This window comes from Chanodichthys erythropterus, chromosome 22 (genome assembly GCF_024489055.1).
Source record: "Chanodichthys erythropterus isolate Z2021 chromosome 22, ASM2448905v1, whole genome shotgun sequence".
Classification (NCBI taxonomy): domain Eukaryota; kingdom Metazoa; phylum Chordata; class Actinopteri; order Cypriniformes; family Xenocyprididae; genus Chanodichthys; species Chanodichthys erythropterus.
Genome location: NC_090242.1, coordinates 14,268,726 through 14,285,639, shown reverse-complemented (window position 1 = coordinate 14,285,639; position 16,914 = coordinate 14,268,726). Strand labels below are relative to the sequence as shown.

General features: G+C 37.4%; 1 protein-coding gene across 1 annotated transcript in view; it reads left to right on the top strand.

The window, feature by feature from the left end:
* Nucleotides 1-2,859: 2,859 nt before the first annotated feature.
* LOC137012793 (potassium/sodium hyperpolarization-activated cyclic nucleotide-gated channel 1) overlaps nt 2,860-16,914 on the top strand; it is a 139,904-nt gene continuing 125,849 nt past the window's right edge. The window contains exon 1 of the mRNA XM_067376255.1: nt 2,860-3,215. Within this exon, the coding sequence (XP_067232356.1) occupies nt 2,860-3,215 (356 nt within the window). The remainder of the gene's footprint in view (nt 3,216-16,914) is intronic.

Genomic DNA, 16,914 nt, shown 5'->3' with positions numbered 1-16,914 from the left:
TTTTTTTTTTTTTTACTTTTGTCTCTTGCGTCTTATTCTTCTGCGAACCATAATGGCAGTACAGCTTGTTTGTTTAAACTGCGCCCTCTTTTTTACCAAAACATTAAAAAAATTTTTACCACCCTTAAACTTAAAAGCTTATTAATGACTAACAATCCACCATTGTTTTTTATTTTAATAAAATGGTCAACCAGCAGTTAATGTGACTGCCTCTGTTTTACAGAATCTACTTTCTTCTGGTTTTACCTTTGGTTTTGGCAAGGCCAGGTTCGAAATCATCATTATAAATAGGAAAACGTGTTGTTTTAAGCCTCACATTATAGCAGGGTAGCAGGTGGACTTGGTCTGGTTTCATCAATTCACCAGTTTTCACTGGATGTGCATATCGTCCTATGTCCATGACTGGCACACAGCTGTCCAGCATGCACAAATCACCATCATCACCACAACACAACCCTATTTTCCTCTCCAAATCATTTCTCTGCAACTGGGAACAGCTTGAAAGACTATAAGAGAATTAAATCAATTTCAGGTGATGAGCCAACATTGAAAGACAAAATTCAAACATTTAAATATTGTGTTTTATGCATTTAATGCATTGAGGGCCACTGATTAAACGATTTTTGATACATTTCTCACAAATGATATCAGATCACTCACAAGAAAAGCTTTATTTTGGGAAAACTATCAGTTCAGGGCCAGTGCTTCCAGTGTTAATAGGGAGTGGTTCTCTCATGGTTGAAAGAATCAGATGAAAGGTTTTAAAGATGCAGATCAAGCTGCATCTTTAGCTGTTTTATCAACCTTTCTTACTTAGGATTCAAAATGTCCCTATATTGGCAGTGGATTTAGAGCCTTACAGTTTGATAGTCTTGCATTTAAAATAGCAATAATAATGTGAATTTTGCCATTGGGCTGACAATATATCATGTGACTGTAGAAATGCGTCAACTAGTAAACATTTGGCTGTAATATTTACACTTTGGTCAGCACCTACACCACAGTTAAAGGGTTAATTCACCCAAAAATGCAAATTTTGTCATTAATTACTCACCCTCATGTCGTTCCACACCCGTAAGACCTTTGTTCATCTTCAGAACACAAATTAAGATGTTTTTGATAAAATCCAATGGCTCAGTGAGGCCTGTTTATGTGACTACAGTGGTTCAACCTTAATGTTATGAAGCGACGAGAATACTTTTTGTGCACTAAAAAAACAAAATAGCGACTTTATTCAATAATATCTAGTGATGGGCGATTTCAAAACACTGCTTCATGAAGCTTTGAAGCTTTACGAATCTTTTGTTTTGAATCAGTCGTTCAGAGCCAAAATCACATGCTTTCAGTAAATAAGGCTTTGTTACATCATAAGAGTTTCAAAATTTCAACAGTTCACATGATTTTAATAGTTTGCTCCGAACCACTGATTCAAACCAAAGGATTCATAAAGCTTCGAAGCTTCATGAATCAGTGTTTTGAAATCACCCATCACTAGATATTATTGAATAAATTTGCTATTTTGTTTTTTTTCTCTCGACGCTTCATAGTATTAAGGTTGAACCACTGTAGTCACATGATCTGTTTTAAATATGTCTTTAGTACCTTTCTAGGCATTGAAAAAGGAAATGATCCTGCTGGCTATAGAGGCCTCACTGAGCCATTGGATTTTATCAAAAATATCTTAATTTGTGTTCTGAAGATGAATAAAGGCCTTATGGGTGTGGAAGACATGAGGGTGAGTAATTAATTACATAATTTGCATTTTTGGGTGAACTAATACCCTTTAAAATGACATCACTTTCTATAAACACACATTTTAAAAATCCTGCTTTCTTTCTTCTTTTCTATCTAAAGTTTACTTTTACACTTGGCATAGAGATTATGAATATCAACTCTTGTACGATAAAACGCTTGTGATGTTCTTCATTTGTAAGTAGCTTTGGATAAAAGCATCTGCTAAATGATTAAATGTAATGATTATGTTGCTAAATTCCCTTTAGGTTTTTTATAATGACTTTAAATGGTTCATCCAAGAAGAACAGCCAGTCCAGTTAGAACTGTTTTATAATATTAGTTTATACTGTTTAGAGACTTTTGTTTTCAAACTGTTACATAATGTGAAGTTGGTTTTGAACTGATGCCAGCCTTTTGTTCAAATAATCATCTTTTGGATTGTGTCCATAAAGTAAAAAGAGAAAACAGCCAAAAGAGATGAAGTACCATTCAGTTATTCAAAAACTAAAATAAAGGTATAAATGTAAAATAAAAATTCAAAATAATACGTTATTAAAATATTGATATTTTTATTTGTATTGAATTTCAACTATAATAGAACCTACCATTACCATAATACAAAATGTATTAAAAATGATACACGATTTTGTCATTCCACAAACCCCTACGGCATATGAGATTTTATTGACCGCTTTAACCACAGAGATGTTAGTCTTTCATAATATAATTACCATTTCAATTCACCTCATAATAAAACATGCCCTTCCCAAATGCTTTACATAACCCTGATTTGCATCTACAACATCATGTTCAAATTGTGTTCCTTTGGCACCCTTTCAGTCTGGAAGCACATCCGCGCAGGCAGCGCAGTGCGTCCGCGACACGCTCGGAGAGAAACGGGACGCGGGCCGCGCTCAATCCCAACAGTAGATGGCAGCAGCCCAAGAAAGCTGATCCCGTCGGATTCACCACTACTCTGCCTCTCAGTTGTGCAGCAGCACTTGCACTGGAGGCAGCGGTGGTTTGAGGGACGTCCAATGAAACAGAAGAGCCGCCAGCTGCTCCTTTCGACTTTTACGCGTAGCCTGTCCTCCGCACCCGGAGACAGCACGTTCTGAAACCGCCATGGAAGACAAATCCAATTCGTTCTCGAGCAACAAAGAGGAGAAAGTGGATGGGAATAATGTGTTCCAGAGGCAAGACTCGATCTTGAAGAACAGCATGGGGAGCCAGAACATGAAAGACCACGGCAACTCAGTGGGTGTCAAGGGGGACCGGGAAGAAGCCATGGTCGGTTTTGACGATATAGACGCCGCGTCCAGGCAATCCGGGTTTATGCAGCGGCAATTTGGAGCCATGATGCAGCCCGGGGTGAATAAGTTCTCTTTGCGGATGTTCGGGAGTCAGAAAGCCGTGGAGAAAGAGCAGGAGAGAGTGCAGACGGCTGGATATTGGATCATTCACCCCTATAGTGATTTTAGGTAAGGAGTGTGGAAAGTCACCTTCCCACGCACACGCAGGTCACAGTAAAATGGGCTCTGCGTGCGCCGCGCGGCGCGTTTGCAGTCATTTTGCATAGCGTATCGGGGAACCAAACCGGAACGCACGCGATGTCCTTGGCATGAGTAGGGGTGAATGTCACCTCGGTGAATTAACGCCACGATAGTCATCATGGGACGTCTCCGACCTGCCATCATTGGGCATTCTGCTGTTGTATAAGACGTGTGCTGGTGCGCGCAGGGAATGATGCACCACTCTTTGGCATTGTAAACACATAGCTGTTAGTGTTTGCCGTGAGAAGGAACCAGGGTGGCTGCGAGATCACGTCTTGTTTTCAGGCGTAAACACGCGGATTATTCTATTGTTTTATCTCGTGGCACTGTATGATCCCGTGTGGCTGTCACCAGGTAACATCCCATGCCAATTTTAGCGCTGGGACAGTTGATCTAAAGCAGTTTAACGCTAATCGCGTTAGTCAGGTGAAAGGAGGGGATTTTCAAACCCAATGCCCCCCAGAACAATGTTTCATGCACAACTTGACTAGCTCATATACTTCGAATTAGACTAATGTGGACTAAGAATGTACAATTTAACACCGAATTCCTGTCAAATAGCCTGTTAGGAATGGAATTATTACATAAGCAAAATCATAATTTCATTCTGTTGTGCACCAGTTGGAGCTGATTAGTCCACTTGGAGGTTTGAAGTCTTCAGTTAGTTTCTCAAACAGGCAGACAGACAGACAGACAGACAGATAGATAGATAGATAGATAGATAGATAGATAGATAGATAGATAGATAGATAGATAGATAGATAGATAGATAGATAGATAGATAGATAGATAGATAGATAGATAGATAGATAGATAGAGTATATATACTGTAAAAATCTGGTTTGTGCTTAAATCATCTGATTTCTTTCTTATTTTTATGGGTCACATTTGCTAAAAGGCCAGTTTTGATGAACTTTAAGTCATCATGTAGCTTTCATTTGTACCACCTGAGTGATAATTGGTACATTTTTACAGTAACTACCCAAATAGCTCAAATATGTTGGTATATAAACATACAAATACAGTCAAGAACTAAAATATATAGTCAGCAAAATGCTTGAAACGTCATTGCCATGTTTTTACAGTGAAGTTCTGACAAACACAGCTGCCAGCATTTTTTTTTTTACCATAATTGTGTAGATATTTTTTACAATGTAGACAGATAGATAGATAGATAAATAGATAGATAGATAGATAGATAGATAGATAGATAGAAAGAAAGAAAGATAGATAGATAGATAGATAGATAGATAGATAGATAGATAGATAGATAGATAGATAGATAGATAGATAGATAGATAGAAAACAATGACATGTCTGATCATTAGTTTCAATCCTATCTGCCCGTAACGCTCTCCATGGTGCTGAAAACAGCTCCATGCTCTCCATGAATGCAGAGAACTTTATCCCTTGCAGGGTCATTAGCTCGACTCCCACCTGTCTCACTGTTTTATTTATTTACTTCATGTACTTTGCTTTGGAATATCATGTGTAAAGTGTAAGAACATAACTCGGAAGTTGCACTCCCAAGGCACTAAAACTACCAAAAGCAGGGTAATATGCTGTTCATTTCGAAGTCAAGTCTTCACATACTAAATAAAATATTATCATAATTATTATAATAGCCAGTATGCCTATTACTTACAATATCATAATTAAGTAAACAGGGTTGAATTTTTAATAACTTGAGCCAATGCCATTTTTGTCATGTTTCTGCTGCTGCAGTAACTTGTAACATGAAACATATGCAGTTTATTAAGGAATTAGGCTATTATTAAATTCATAATCGGTCTATCAGTTTTTCCTGTTTCCTTTCCCGTCTTTTGTAACATCCCTTTATCTGACAAAAGCAGTGACATCATCCTCCAGCAAGTGACGTAGTTGGTTTGTCTCACTCTAAAACATCCCATCCTGTTTAATAAAAGAACAGAAATTGTTTAAAAACAAACTAAATATAAAAGTAATAAAGAAACACCTTCTATATTTCTTAACGAATTGCCAGTTTTTCATGTGAAAGAGGTATGGCAAAAATGGCGATATCCACTTAGAAGTGCTATTTTCTCCAGTAAAAGTCAGGTTGTTCCCTAGGAAAATAGTTTAAGTTACAACACAAGCATATACTTAACTTTTTTAAGTTGCAGAGGTCAGTCAGTACTGCACAACAGGAATGACCCATCATATCTGCTGGAAGTAAATTTCCACTGCTTTTATGCTGTTTTTATGCCATGTGACTCTCAGTACATTTATTACAGGAAGTAATGGATCAACCTGAGGTTACATGTCCCACTCAAGAGCACAATGGTTATAGTTCACGGATTTAATCCTACAACCATTCAGGTCTTTAACCACTAGGTTATGCTACCCCTGAAACAGATCAGAATGGTTTGTGTAAAGCCCTCTAACATCAGAGCAGGGATGAGAGAAGGTGAGATCGGATTAGATGTCCAACACACACTGAACGAGATTAACATCGCTCTGAACCCTGTGATGTAACATGATTGACCTTTCTGCCATAATGTACAAAGGACGCGGATGCTTAGCAATCATACACTTACTGTACAATATTCTTATTAAGGAGGTAATTTTGAGAATCTAGTAATTAAAGCTTTTTTTAATGTCAAAATACAGATGTTAATGTGAAGAGAAAATTAAATTTATATATTTATTTTATTAAAAAAGGTAATTTTCCACCAAAAATCGGATCTGTGGCACTTTCAAAACATTAATTTATTTGATTGGGCATCCAAACACCATAACACCACCAGCTCAACCAATAGAGTGATTACATGGGTGGGACTATCTGTTCGATTGACCAGTGGCAGACAGAGGGAGTGTACTGGAAAACTTTTTAAAAAGAAAATGACACACTTCAGCTTCAAACTATTTTTTGATCAGTTAGTAAACTTTACATTGACATTTCTGCATAAAACTTACTGTACATACAGATGGTTTGAAGACATTATTTAAAAAAAAGCAAGCAGTATTGTTTATTAAATACTGCCCTAGAACTTAGAAAAAAATATGTAATATTAATCTAAGGTGTCCCCTGAATGTGTCTGTGAAGTTTCAGCTCAAAATACCCCATAGATTTTGTTTAATTAATTTTTTAACTGTCTATTTTGGGGCATCATTATAAATGAGCAGATTCAGGGCTACTGGCCATTTAATTCTCGTGCTCCATGCCCACGGAGCTCGCACTTGCCTTGAACAGTGCATAAACAAAGTTTACACAGCTAATATAACCCTCAAATGGATCTTTACAAAGTGTTCGTCATGCATGCGGCATGAATGCGTCGGATTATGTGAGTATTGTATACTGTTATATTGTTTACATTGATTCTGAATGGATTTGAGGCTGTGCTCCGTGGCTAACTGCTAATGCTACACTGTTGGAGAGATTTATAAAGAATGAAGTTGTGTTTATGCATTATACAGACTGCAAGTGTTTAATAATGAAAATAGCTACAGCTCTTGTCTCCGTGAATACAGTAAGAAACGATGGTAACTTTAACCACATTTAACAGTACATTAGCAACATGCTAGCGAAACATTTAGAAAGACAATTCACAAATATCACTAAAAATATCATGATCATGTCAGTTATTATTGCTCCATCTGCCATTTTTCGCTATTGTCCTTGCTTGCTTACCTATTCTGTTGATTCACCTGTGCAGATCCAAATGTTACTGGCTCCCCTTGTCTAATGCCTTTCATAATGTTGGGAACATGAGCTGGCATATGCAAATATTGGGGCATACACTCCGACTGTTACGTAACAGTCGGTGTTATGTTGAGATTCGCCTGTTCTTCGGAGGTCTTTTAAACAAATGAGATTTATATAAGAAGGAGGAAACAATGAGAGTTTGAGACTCACTGTATGTCAAGTACTGAACTCTTGTTATTTGACTATGCCAAGATAAATTAAATTTTTCATTCGAGGGCACCTTTAAAAATCAGTTCTGTCATGACAACTCTCTGAGAGTTTGGCATGGAAATGGATATGACAATGTTGATATGTTTGGTCTTGGTGGAATAGATCTGCTACTCTGATGCTGCTGTTATTGCTGCTGCCAATACATACACAACACACTGCTGTGAGCAAGTAAGACATGCTGCTGCTGTACAATAGCATACATGAATTACCCATAGCAGATCTATACAGGTGGAGCTGGGGAAGGTGGAGGGTTTCTGAAGCGTGCTGCAACTGCTACAGCAAATGCTGACCAAGTACTTGAGCGTACATTGACTACTGATACAGCAGGATAGAGAACGATGTGATTGCAAGCAGACTGAGTTAAGGTCAGCCTGTGCTATCTAGAGTTTCATGACAGAACTTTGCAGTTTTGCTAACTGAAATTAAGTTGAAATAAAGTAAAATATAAGTATTAAATGAAAAATTGAAACTTCTAATAATTAAACAAAAATTAGAAATCTTGTCTCGGTGGCAACTAACTCAAATAAAATAAGTACTATAATGACAAACTAAAACTGAAATAAAAATGAATTAAACTAATTAAAATGCAAAAGCACACAAAAGACTAAAACTTATACTAAAATGAAAATATGAAAATAAAAGCTAATTCAAAATATTAATAAATACTCTAATAGGATATAATAGGATATGAATAATACTAAAATAACAGAATATGAGCACGCAAAAGACGGCTAGTCTTTATTGAAATGAACTTAGTGTGTAGCTTCATAGCACTCTTATAGGGCTGTTTCACACAGAATGCGTTTTTGCTGTTATGTAAAATGCGAGAAGCAGGTCAGTGGAAGAAAAAAGTGTTAGAGTCTAGAGATTTTAAAGGGGTCATGACAAGGATTTTTTATTCTTATTTTAATGTTCTTTGAGGTTCACATAATGTTAATAAAGTTTTTTTTTGCTTTTATATATAAAGTTAAAGTTTATATATATATATATATATATATATATATATATATATATATATTTATATATATATATATATATATATATATATATAATATACACACACACACACTGTACGGTGTTTAAACAGGATGCATTAAAGCAAACATTCCTTTACACTTCTATTTACTCCACTATTTGTCCTCTTGTTGGCAGACTCCAGCATGTAAAGCTTCTGTATACTGTATCCAGTGTAGACAGTGTCAGTAATTATAATGGGTTTTATTTGCTTTTGGCGCGACGCTTGCATCCAGTGTAGGCAAGTGTCAGCCGTTAAGCGGCTGAATGCCAGTGGGTGGGGCCTATGATGCGATGATGTAAAACTATTCGACGATGTCTTACTCTGGAGGCAGGCATTTGCAAATGAATTTGTCCGTGTGACGTCACAAGCCCCCCATTTTTGGAGTTGGATTAAATAAATGCTTTGCATATAATGACGAAGACGTTTTAAGCTATAAAACTTGTAGGATGTTTTAATGGTACAAACATCTTTATGTCAAAAGATCAAGGCAAATTTGATTTCTCATGTCATGACCACTTTAAAAGTTTTAATTTGAGCGGCATGTTTTTAGAATGCCACGGGACGCATGCACAACGGTTAAAGACATCCGTCTAGCGTGTTTATATTAAAAAACAATGGAAAAGTAGTGCAGTGGAATAGAAAAAGCACTCTGTGTGAACAGCCCCTTAGATGGCCATGCTTCAGTTCTGCAGGTGGTACACACGATATTGAGCCTTTGATCGCACTTGCCAAATAGGCTTTACATCAAAGAGAGAACCATAAAAGGAGACAACAGGTGAGAAAGAGAAAACAAGATATGGAGAAGGAAACGGTGGACAGAAAAAAAAGAGAGCAAATAGGAGAATAACAGTAGTTATTGCTTTAATGGACGAAAGCCTAAACCGTGTGATACTGGCTACACTTGGCAGGCATCGGTATTGTCTGCTCATTTACAATGGCTTTCCTTTTTCACCCACACAGGAAACTGCTCTTTTGTTTCTATGCTTTTTTTCAGTTAATGTTGTGAAATTTGCACATTCTTTCCTAATTTTCTTGCAATAATGCCACAGCTGTGAGCTGAAAATGTTGGAACCGCATGAGTGACAACAGCATTCACATGTGCTGTTTTGGTTCTGAAGCATCAAGGAAACTCAATAACTCAATGCGGTTCTTTAAAGATTAATAGGAGGTTAGTAAGATTCATTAGTCATTGTTTTCAGAAAGGGCTCATGCTTGACTTGATGTGGCCTGAGCCCTTTTGTCATCGGCTTTTGTCACGCGTGACTCAGTCGTATGTTTCTTTTATTGGTCCTCCATATTGCATGTCATCTGTCTCTTGCTTTCCTTGTTTGTCCAACCTATAGCTGTGCACACAATTCTTCACTGGGGAAAAGAAAATCTACTGAAGATCTACTGAAGATTCCTTCACCTTTCCGAGTGACTTTGTGTGTGTGTTTTTTTTTTTTTTTTTTAGTGGCAGGATTTATCAGGTAACAGATGAGCCTGGGTCAAATCTCTGGCTTATAAATTAATCACACAGGTTGTGGAAAAGCAGGATTTGTATTTGAGCAGATTCCTTCTCCCTATCAAACGGCCTCTGATTTCTAAACCCAGATTAACCTCTATTTTTAGGGGCATGCAAGTTTGTCTTGCATTATTGATGCTTTTTGCTGTTGCTTTTTGGAGGCTTGTCTCAAAGTCGTGTCCCAAAGTCTAATGAAGGTCTTTGTGGCTGCGTGTCTCACTTTTTCCAAATTGATGCCCCTTCGGTAATCTTTAAATAGCCTAAGACTGTTTTTCTTCTCAGATAAAATGCAGAAAAACGCCCAATTTATGAATGCAGTGTGACTGCAGAGTTCTGCAGACAGGCCACAGCAGGGTAAAGGATTAGTTCACTGATAATTTACTCACCCCCATGTCATCCAAGATGTTTATGTCTTTCTTTCTTCAGTCGAAAAGAAATGAAGGGTTTTGAGGAAAACATTCCAGGCTTTTTCTCCATATATTGGACTTCAACAGGGTTACCAATGGGTTGAAGGTCTAAATTGCAGTTTCAATGCAGCTTCAAAAGACTCCACATTATCCCAGAGGAGGAATAAGGGTCTTATCTAGCGAAACGATCGGTCATTTTCTTAAAAAAATTTAAAAAAAATTATATACTTTTTAAATACAAATGCTTGTCTTGCAGTAGCTCTGTGATGCGGCACGCATTACATAATCATGTTGTAATGGTCACACATGACGTAGGCAGCAGTACTGAGCAAGTGTTTACAAAGCAATCATGCAAAGACTAAGTCAAATGGCCTATACAAAAAAATTATTTTGAAGATGAACGATTTTTATGAAATGCAGTTTTTCACCCTACTGTGGTACTTCTGCCTATGTCACGCGTGACCTTTCCAACGTGATTATGTAATGCGTGGCGCATCACAGAGCTAGTGCAAGACGAGCATTTATGGTTAAAAAGTATACAATATATTTATTATTTTAGAAAACGACTGATCGTTTCACTAGATAAGACCCTTATTCCTCGACTGGGATAGTGTAGAGTCCTTTAAAGGAACACTCCACTTTTTTTGAAAATAGGCTAATTTTCCAACTCCCCTGGAGTTAAACAGTTGAGTTTTACCGTTTTCGAATCCATTCAGCCGATCTCCGGTTCTGGCGGTACCACTTTTAGCATAGCTTAGCATAGTTCATTGAATCTGATTAGACCGTTAGCATCGCGCTTAAAAATGACCAAAGAGTTTTGATATTTTTCCTATTTAAAACTTGACTCTTCTGTAGTTAAATCGTGTACTAAGACCGACGGAAAATAAAAAGTTGCGATTTTCTAGGCTGATATGGCTAGGAACTATACTCTCATTCTGGCGTAATAATCAAGGAACTTTGTTGCCGTATCATGGGTGCAGCAGTGCAATGATATTACGCAGCGCCTGTGAACCCCTGCTTGCACAGGGAACGTGCCTTGCAACCATGGAGACGTTTGTGAGAGACGCTGCGTAATATCATTGCACTGCTGCACCCATGATACGGCAACAAAGTTCCTTGATTATTACGCCTGAATGAGAGTATAGTTCCTAGCCATATCAGCCTAGAAAATCGCAACTTTTCATTTTCCGCCGGTCTTAGTACACAATGTAACTACAGAAGATTCAAGTTTTAAATAGGAAAAATATCAAAACTCTTTGGTCATTTTTAAGTGCGATGCTAACGGTCTAATCAGATTTAATGAACTATGCTAAGCTATGCTAAAAGTGGTACCGCCAGAACCGGAGATCGGCTGAATGGATTTGAAAACGGTAAAACTCAACTGTTTAACTCTAGGGGAGTTGGAGAATGAGCCTATTTTCAAAAAAAAGTGGAGTGTTCCTTTAAAGCTGCATTGAAACTGCAATTTGGACCTTCAACATGTTGGTAACTGTTGAAGTCCAATATATGGAGAAAAATCCTGGAATGTTTCTTTTTGACTGAAGAAATAAAGACATAAACATCTGTATGACTTTTTTGTGCACTTTATTACATGTCCTTTGAAGTCCTCTTTTTTCCATGCTACATATAACGATAGCAATGATTGATTCATGAAAGACTCATTTACTCTTTTCAATGACTTGGTTGATTCAGATCATAAAATCAGTTTGAGTGATTCATTGATGATTCAGGGTTCAGACTGATTAGAACTCAGTGATTCAATGATGCAGTGGTTAACAGAAGATTATCAGTGAAAAAACAACTTAAATGTCTTCTCACACAAAGCTATCATATGACTTCAGAATACTTGGAATCTAGTGCACAAGTTGAGAGCTTGACAGCCTCGTTCACATTCATTATATAAAGGGTTCTGGAATGACATGAGAATTAATACATGACAGAATTTTCATTTTTGTGTACATTATTCCTTTGAACCACATTTCACACCGAGGGAAAGTTGCAGCAGCTGTAGAGAGACAGAAAAGTGCATTCGAGCATGTACAACCATTGTGTGGAGGTCATGTCCTCTATGCCTGTCTTTAGTATTCACCAGTAGGACAGATGGTCACATGGCAACCATCCCACCTCTGACAATGCAGCCTGTCTGTCATTCGGTTGTCAAGGCTACAGTTACAAAAGCAAAATGGCTTGTCAAAACCCTCTCTATACAAGTACTCGATATACCTCTGCATACTCCACGTGCAATTCATCCACATTCCTCGCTATACTGCAACCAACAGCATAAGCAATATCAAATAATACATTAATATTTTTAGAGCTCCCAAAAGTAAAAATAACCAAAGTGGATATTATTAACCAAAGATGCTTGTTTGGACTGAAGCGCAGACAATTATTTGACACTGGATCGGTAGATATTTATAAAGCAAGACCCAGAGCTTTTCTCATTCGCTCAGATCCATTACAGCCAAGTGCGTCGGCCACATCGGAGGCACCAGCCAGGGGTTTTTAGCATGAGATAGGATTCTTGAAAGCATCTATTTTAGTTCATGGATGTATGCCGTTATCAGTGGCCAGGACATTTTGTGTGATTCTCTAGGCCAGACCGGCGCCCGTCAAAATACGTCTGGCTTTGGTCTTTACAGGACACAGTGGCTACATTAATGCAATTACAGCATGTGTGTGTACATACGCTGACCTCTGAGCATTACAGCATGTCAGTAACACTTTACTTAAAGCCTTTATGGTCAATGTATTAAAAAGGTTTTCAATACATTGTATCTTTTCATAAATAATTGTAACCAAAGTTCTGTCATGGCAACTCTTGGGAGATTGGTAATAGATTTTTATGGTAATGATTATGTATTTGGTCTTAGCGGTGCTGCTGCTGCAAAGCAAGTACCGAGAGACTTGCTACTGCCAATACATTTACAAACATTGCTGTGAGCATGGAAGACATGCTGCTGCACATGTAACATACATGATTTAACCCCCGTAACAGATCTATACAGGTGGAGCTGGGGAAGGAGAAGGGTTCTGAAAGCGCGCTGCAGACTGCTAATAACATCGTTAACATCGCAGCTCAATGGCCACTGATGCAACAGCAACCAATCAGCTGTGCTATGTAGATAATGACGTGATCACTACCAATGAGTTAAAGACCTATCCGCCTGCGCCATCTAGAGTTTCATGTCAGAACTAGGTAATTAAAATGCATTATAATATTCACAGATTCCTTGTTACATCTGAAATTGGTCGTTCGTCGTGTTTTAATGCATTATTCTTTCTAACTTTGTATTATAAATGTGGTTACAATTATTCATGAGCCCATACAATGCATTAAAAGGTGCATTACAAGGCATAATGAATGCATTAAAAATACTTTTATAATGCATTATACATAAAGACTTTAAGTAAAGTGTTACCAAAATCTCTTCTATTGTCTACTGGACTCCTCTCAGAGAGCTGACTCATGTCTGCTCATGGCATACATTAAAAACGGCTATTTTTCACTTTGCGCTGAGGAAGATTTCTTCACATTAGGTGGCATGAGTAATACCGCCAACGTAGCAGTGTTTGCTAATTACTTCACTCGTGTTTGGTTTGGCTTGTTGTCAAACATTAGATTCACACTTTCGAACGACAATGGAAGTCTCTAACCTGTGCTAAATAGACATCTAGACTGGACTTTTTATGCGCATTGCAGAGTCTGTAGCCATTTCAGAGACATGTCTTGTCTGCCAAGGCAGACAAACGCTGCTAGACATGAAAATGGAATCTGATTGATGTTTCGTTATTTATCAGAAGCATCTTCTTGACCAGTAGATATCAAAATAGCCCACAGGTGAGGGTCCTGTCAGGAAGGACAGGGTGGTTATAATAGCATTATCAGTAAGAGGGAATTTGCATCAAGGATGATGATTCAATTGAATAAATAAATAAATAATAATAATAATATAAATTAAATAAAAAAATATTTTCTTTCAAACTGAAAAATTAATCCCAGAATATGCTTACTTGAAATCAATTAAATAAGCAGTCAGTTCAATTGCTGCTGTCTTGTCCTTCAATTCTTTGCATGTCTATTTAACACAGAATGTCTTGTTACATAACATTGAAGGTTTGAAATCATAATGCGATTCTTCTCGCTGTATGAGCTGTGTGCTGCATCTTCTGCCAAGCAAATGAAAATCTCTCATATGAGTTTAGTGCTCTGGTGAAGAGAAAGAATGAATGACATATCAAGAATACAGAATTGATATTTAACATGTAACTAAACTTTTACATTATTTTTTAAAACGCTTAATGAGCTTTACAGTATAGCAGCTGACAATATTTTCTCTGAATTCACTAAAATTATAAAAACAACTGCATTATCAAATGGGCTGTTTGTGTTTGTAGACATTTACAATAAAAGTAAGAGTTCATGGTTCTTGCCAATAATCTAAAAATGACAAAATATTAGCCAATTTAGCCTAACCGAAATATCACTCTGCTGGTTCAAACTCTCAATCTATAAATTATCTCAAATGTGTACTTGATCAAGACATTTAACCTCACTGTAAGAATTGCATTAAATAACTAGTAAGCTAAGTGGGTGTTGGTTTCAGCTAGCTAATTAGCAATATGCATTAATAAAGTGCACGTGGTATAATTGCTGGGCCCAGCAGGCCACTAGTGGTACTGCACACGTCAACAAACGCCTCCAAACCGCCATCACGATTCCATTCAACCCTATGGTGGCTCCATTCACATGTTTTCAGAACACAAGCTAATTCCTGAGGGTGCATGCGCTGCTGGCTCAGCAGATACAGCCTGTACCTTTAATTAGCTTTCTGTGTATTGTACAAGCAAAGCCGAATGTCACACACAGACGGTTGTAAACACACAACTCTCGCATAAGAAAGGGAAACCCTCTCATGTTACAATCTCCCTCTTTTATTTTCGGGCCTGTGGCTCTTTGCCTCCTCATCCAGAGAGCAAAGTGCGAGCCGTGCTGCGCTGTCACAGGGCGGCAATCCAGCAGGAAGTGTTGGCAGTGATATCAAAAGCGACAGGGTAGTGCATCGTGTGCGGACTGCAGGCGCGAGCTGTACTGATCGCTGAAGGAAGTCCGTTAGACAGAACCCATAGAAACATTACAAATATCTGAGGGCTGTTGGAATGAGGGCATTCCAGCAGAAAAGAGCAGGAATTTAATCTTGCCAGTCCTGCTACATCATCTTCTTGCTGAAAAGGGCACTAGCTTTTTTTCTGCTATCGGGAATAGAATCAGGATGGAAGGGAATGTGAAAGTGCTTTTTGAAGGGTTGTAAAGTCAGTTCATGGGTAAATCTTTGTTAGTTCAGCTAATGGGAATGGTTAAGCCATAAGTTTGACCAAAAATTCAGCTACCAGCAAATGTTTTAGACGCTCGTCTTAAGAATGAGATGCTGATACAAACCAGGAAATTCATGCCGGTCTAAGCTAAAGGGTTGTGTGCCATTTAGAACTGAAAAGAGAATGCCTTTTAAAGGTGCCCTAGAACCAGATTTCACAAGATGTAATATAAGTCTAAGGTGTCCCCTGAATGTGTCTGTGAAGTTTCAGCTCAAAATACCCCATAGATTTTTTTTAATACATTTTTTTAACTCCCTATTTTGAAGCATCATTAACTATGCACCGATTCAGCATGTGTGCATGCATGCGTCGGATCATGTGAGTATAGTATTTATTTGGATGTTTACATTTGATTCTGAATGAGTTTGAGGCTGTGCTCTGTGGCTAAAGCTAACATTACACACTGTTGGAGAGATTTATAAAGAATGAAGTTGTGTTTATGAATTATACAGACTGCAAGTGTTTAATAATGAAAATAACGACAGTCTTGTCTCTGTGAATACAGTAAGAAATGATGGTAACTTTAACCACATTTAACAGTACATTAGCAACATGCTAACGAAACATTTAGAAAGACAATTCACAAATATCACTAAAAATATCATGACATCATGGATCATGTCAGTTATTATTGCTCCATCTGCCATTTTTCGCTATTGTTCTTGCTTGCTTACCTAGTCTGATGATTCAGCTGTGCACATCCAGACGTTCTGCCCTTTTGTAATGCCTTGAACATGAGCTGGCATATGCAAATATTGGGGGCGTACATATTAATGATCCCGACTGTTACGTAACAGTCGGTGTTGAGATTCGCCTGTTTTTCGGAGGTCTTTTAAGCAAATGAGATTTATATAAGAAGGAGGAAACAATGGAATTTGAGACTCACTGTATGTCATTTCCATGTACTGAACTCTTGTTATTCAACTATGCCAAGGTAAATTCAATTTTTTGATTTTAGGGCACCTTTAAAAAAAATGAATTGAGGCAGTAAAAAGAATATAGAATTGCAATTCAAATTTGAATGTGAGAAAGCAAAGTTTGTCAAGACAAAAATTTGTGTAAAATGTGTGAAGATTTATAGGCCTTATAGACATTTTGATATGGTAGCAAACATTTGGGGTCTGTCAAATTTTTGTAATGTTTCTGAAAGAAGTCTCACCAAGGTGGAATTTATTTGATAGAAAATACTGTAAAAACTAGTAATAATTTAAAATAACTCTTTTCTATTTGAATATATTTTCAGCATCATTACTCCAGTCTACAGTGTCACATGATCCATCTGAAATCATTCTAATATGCTCATTTGCTGCTAAAGAAAACATTTCTTAGTATATTCTTATTAGTATAAATCTTTGTTCACAAGACTTCTGGGTATTTGAGGTTGTAGA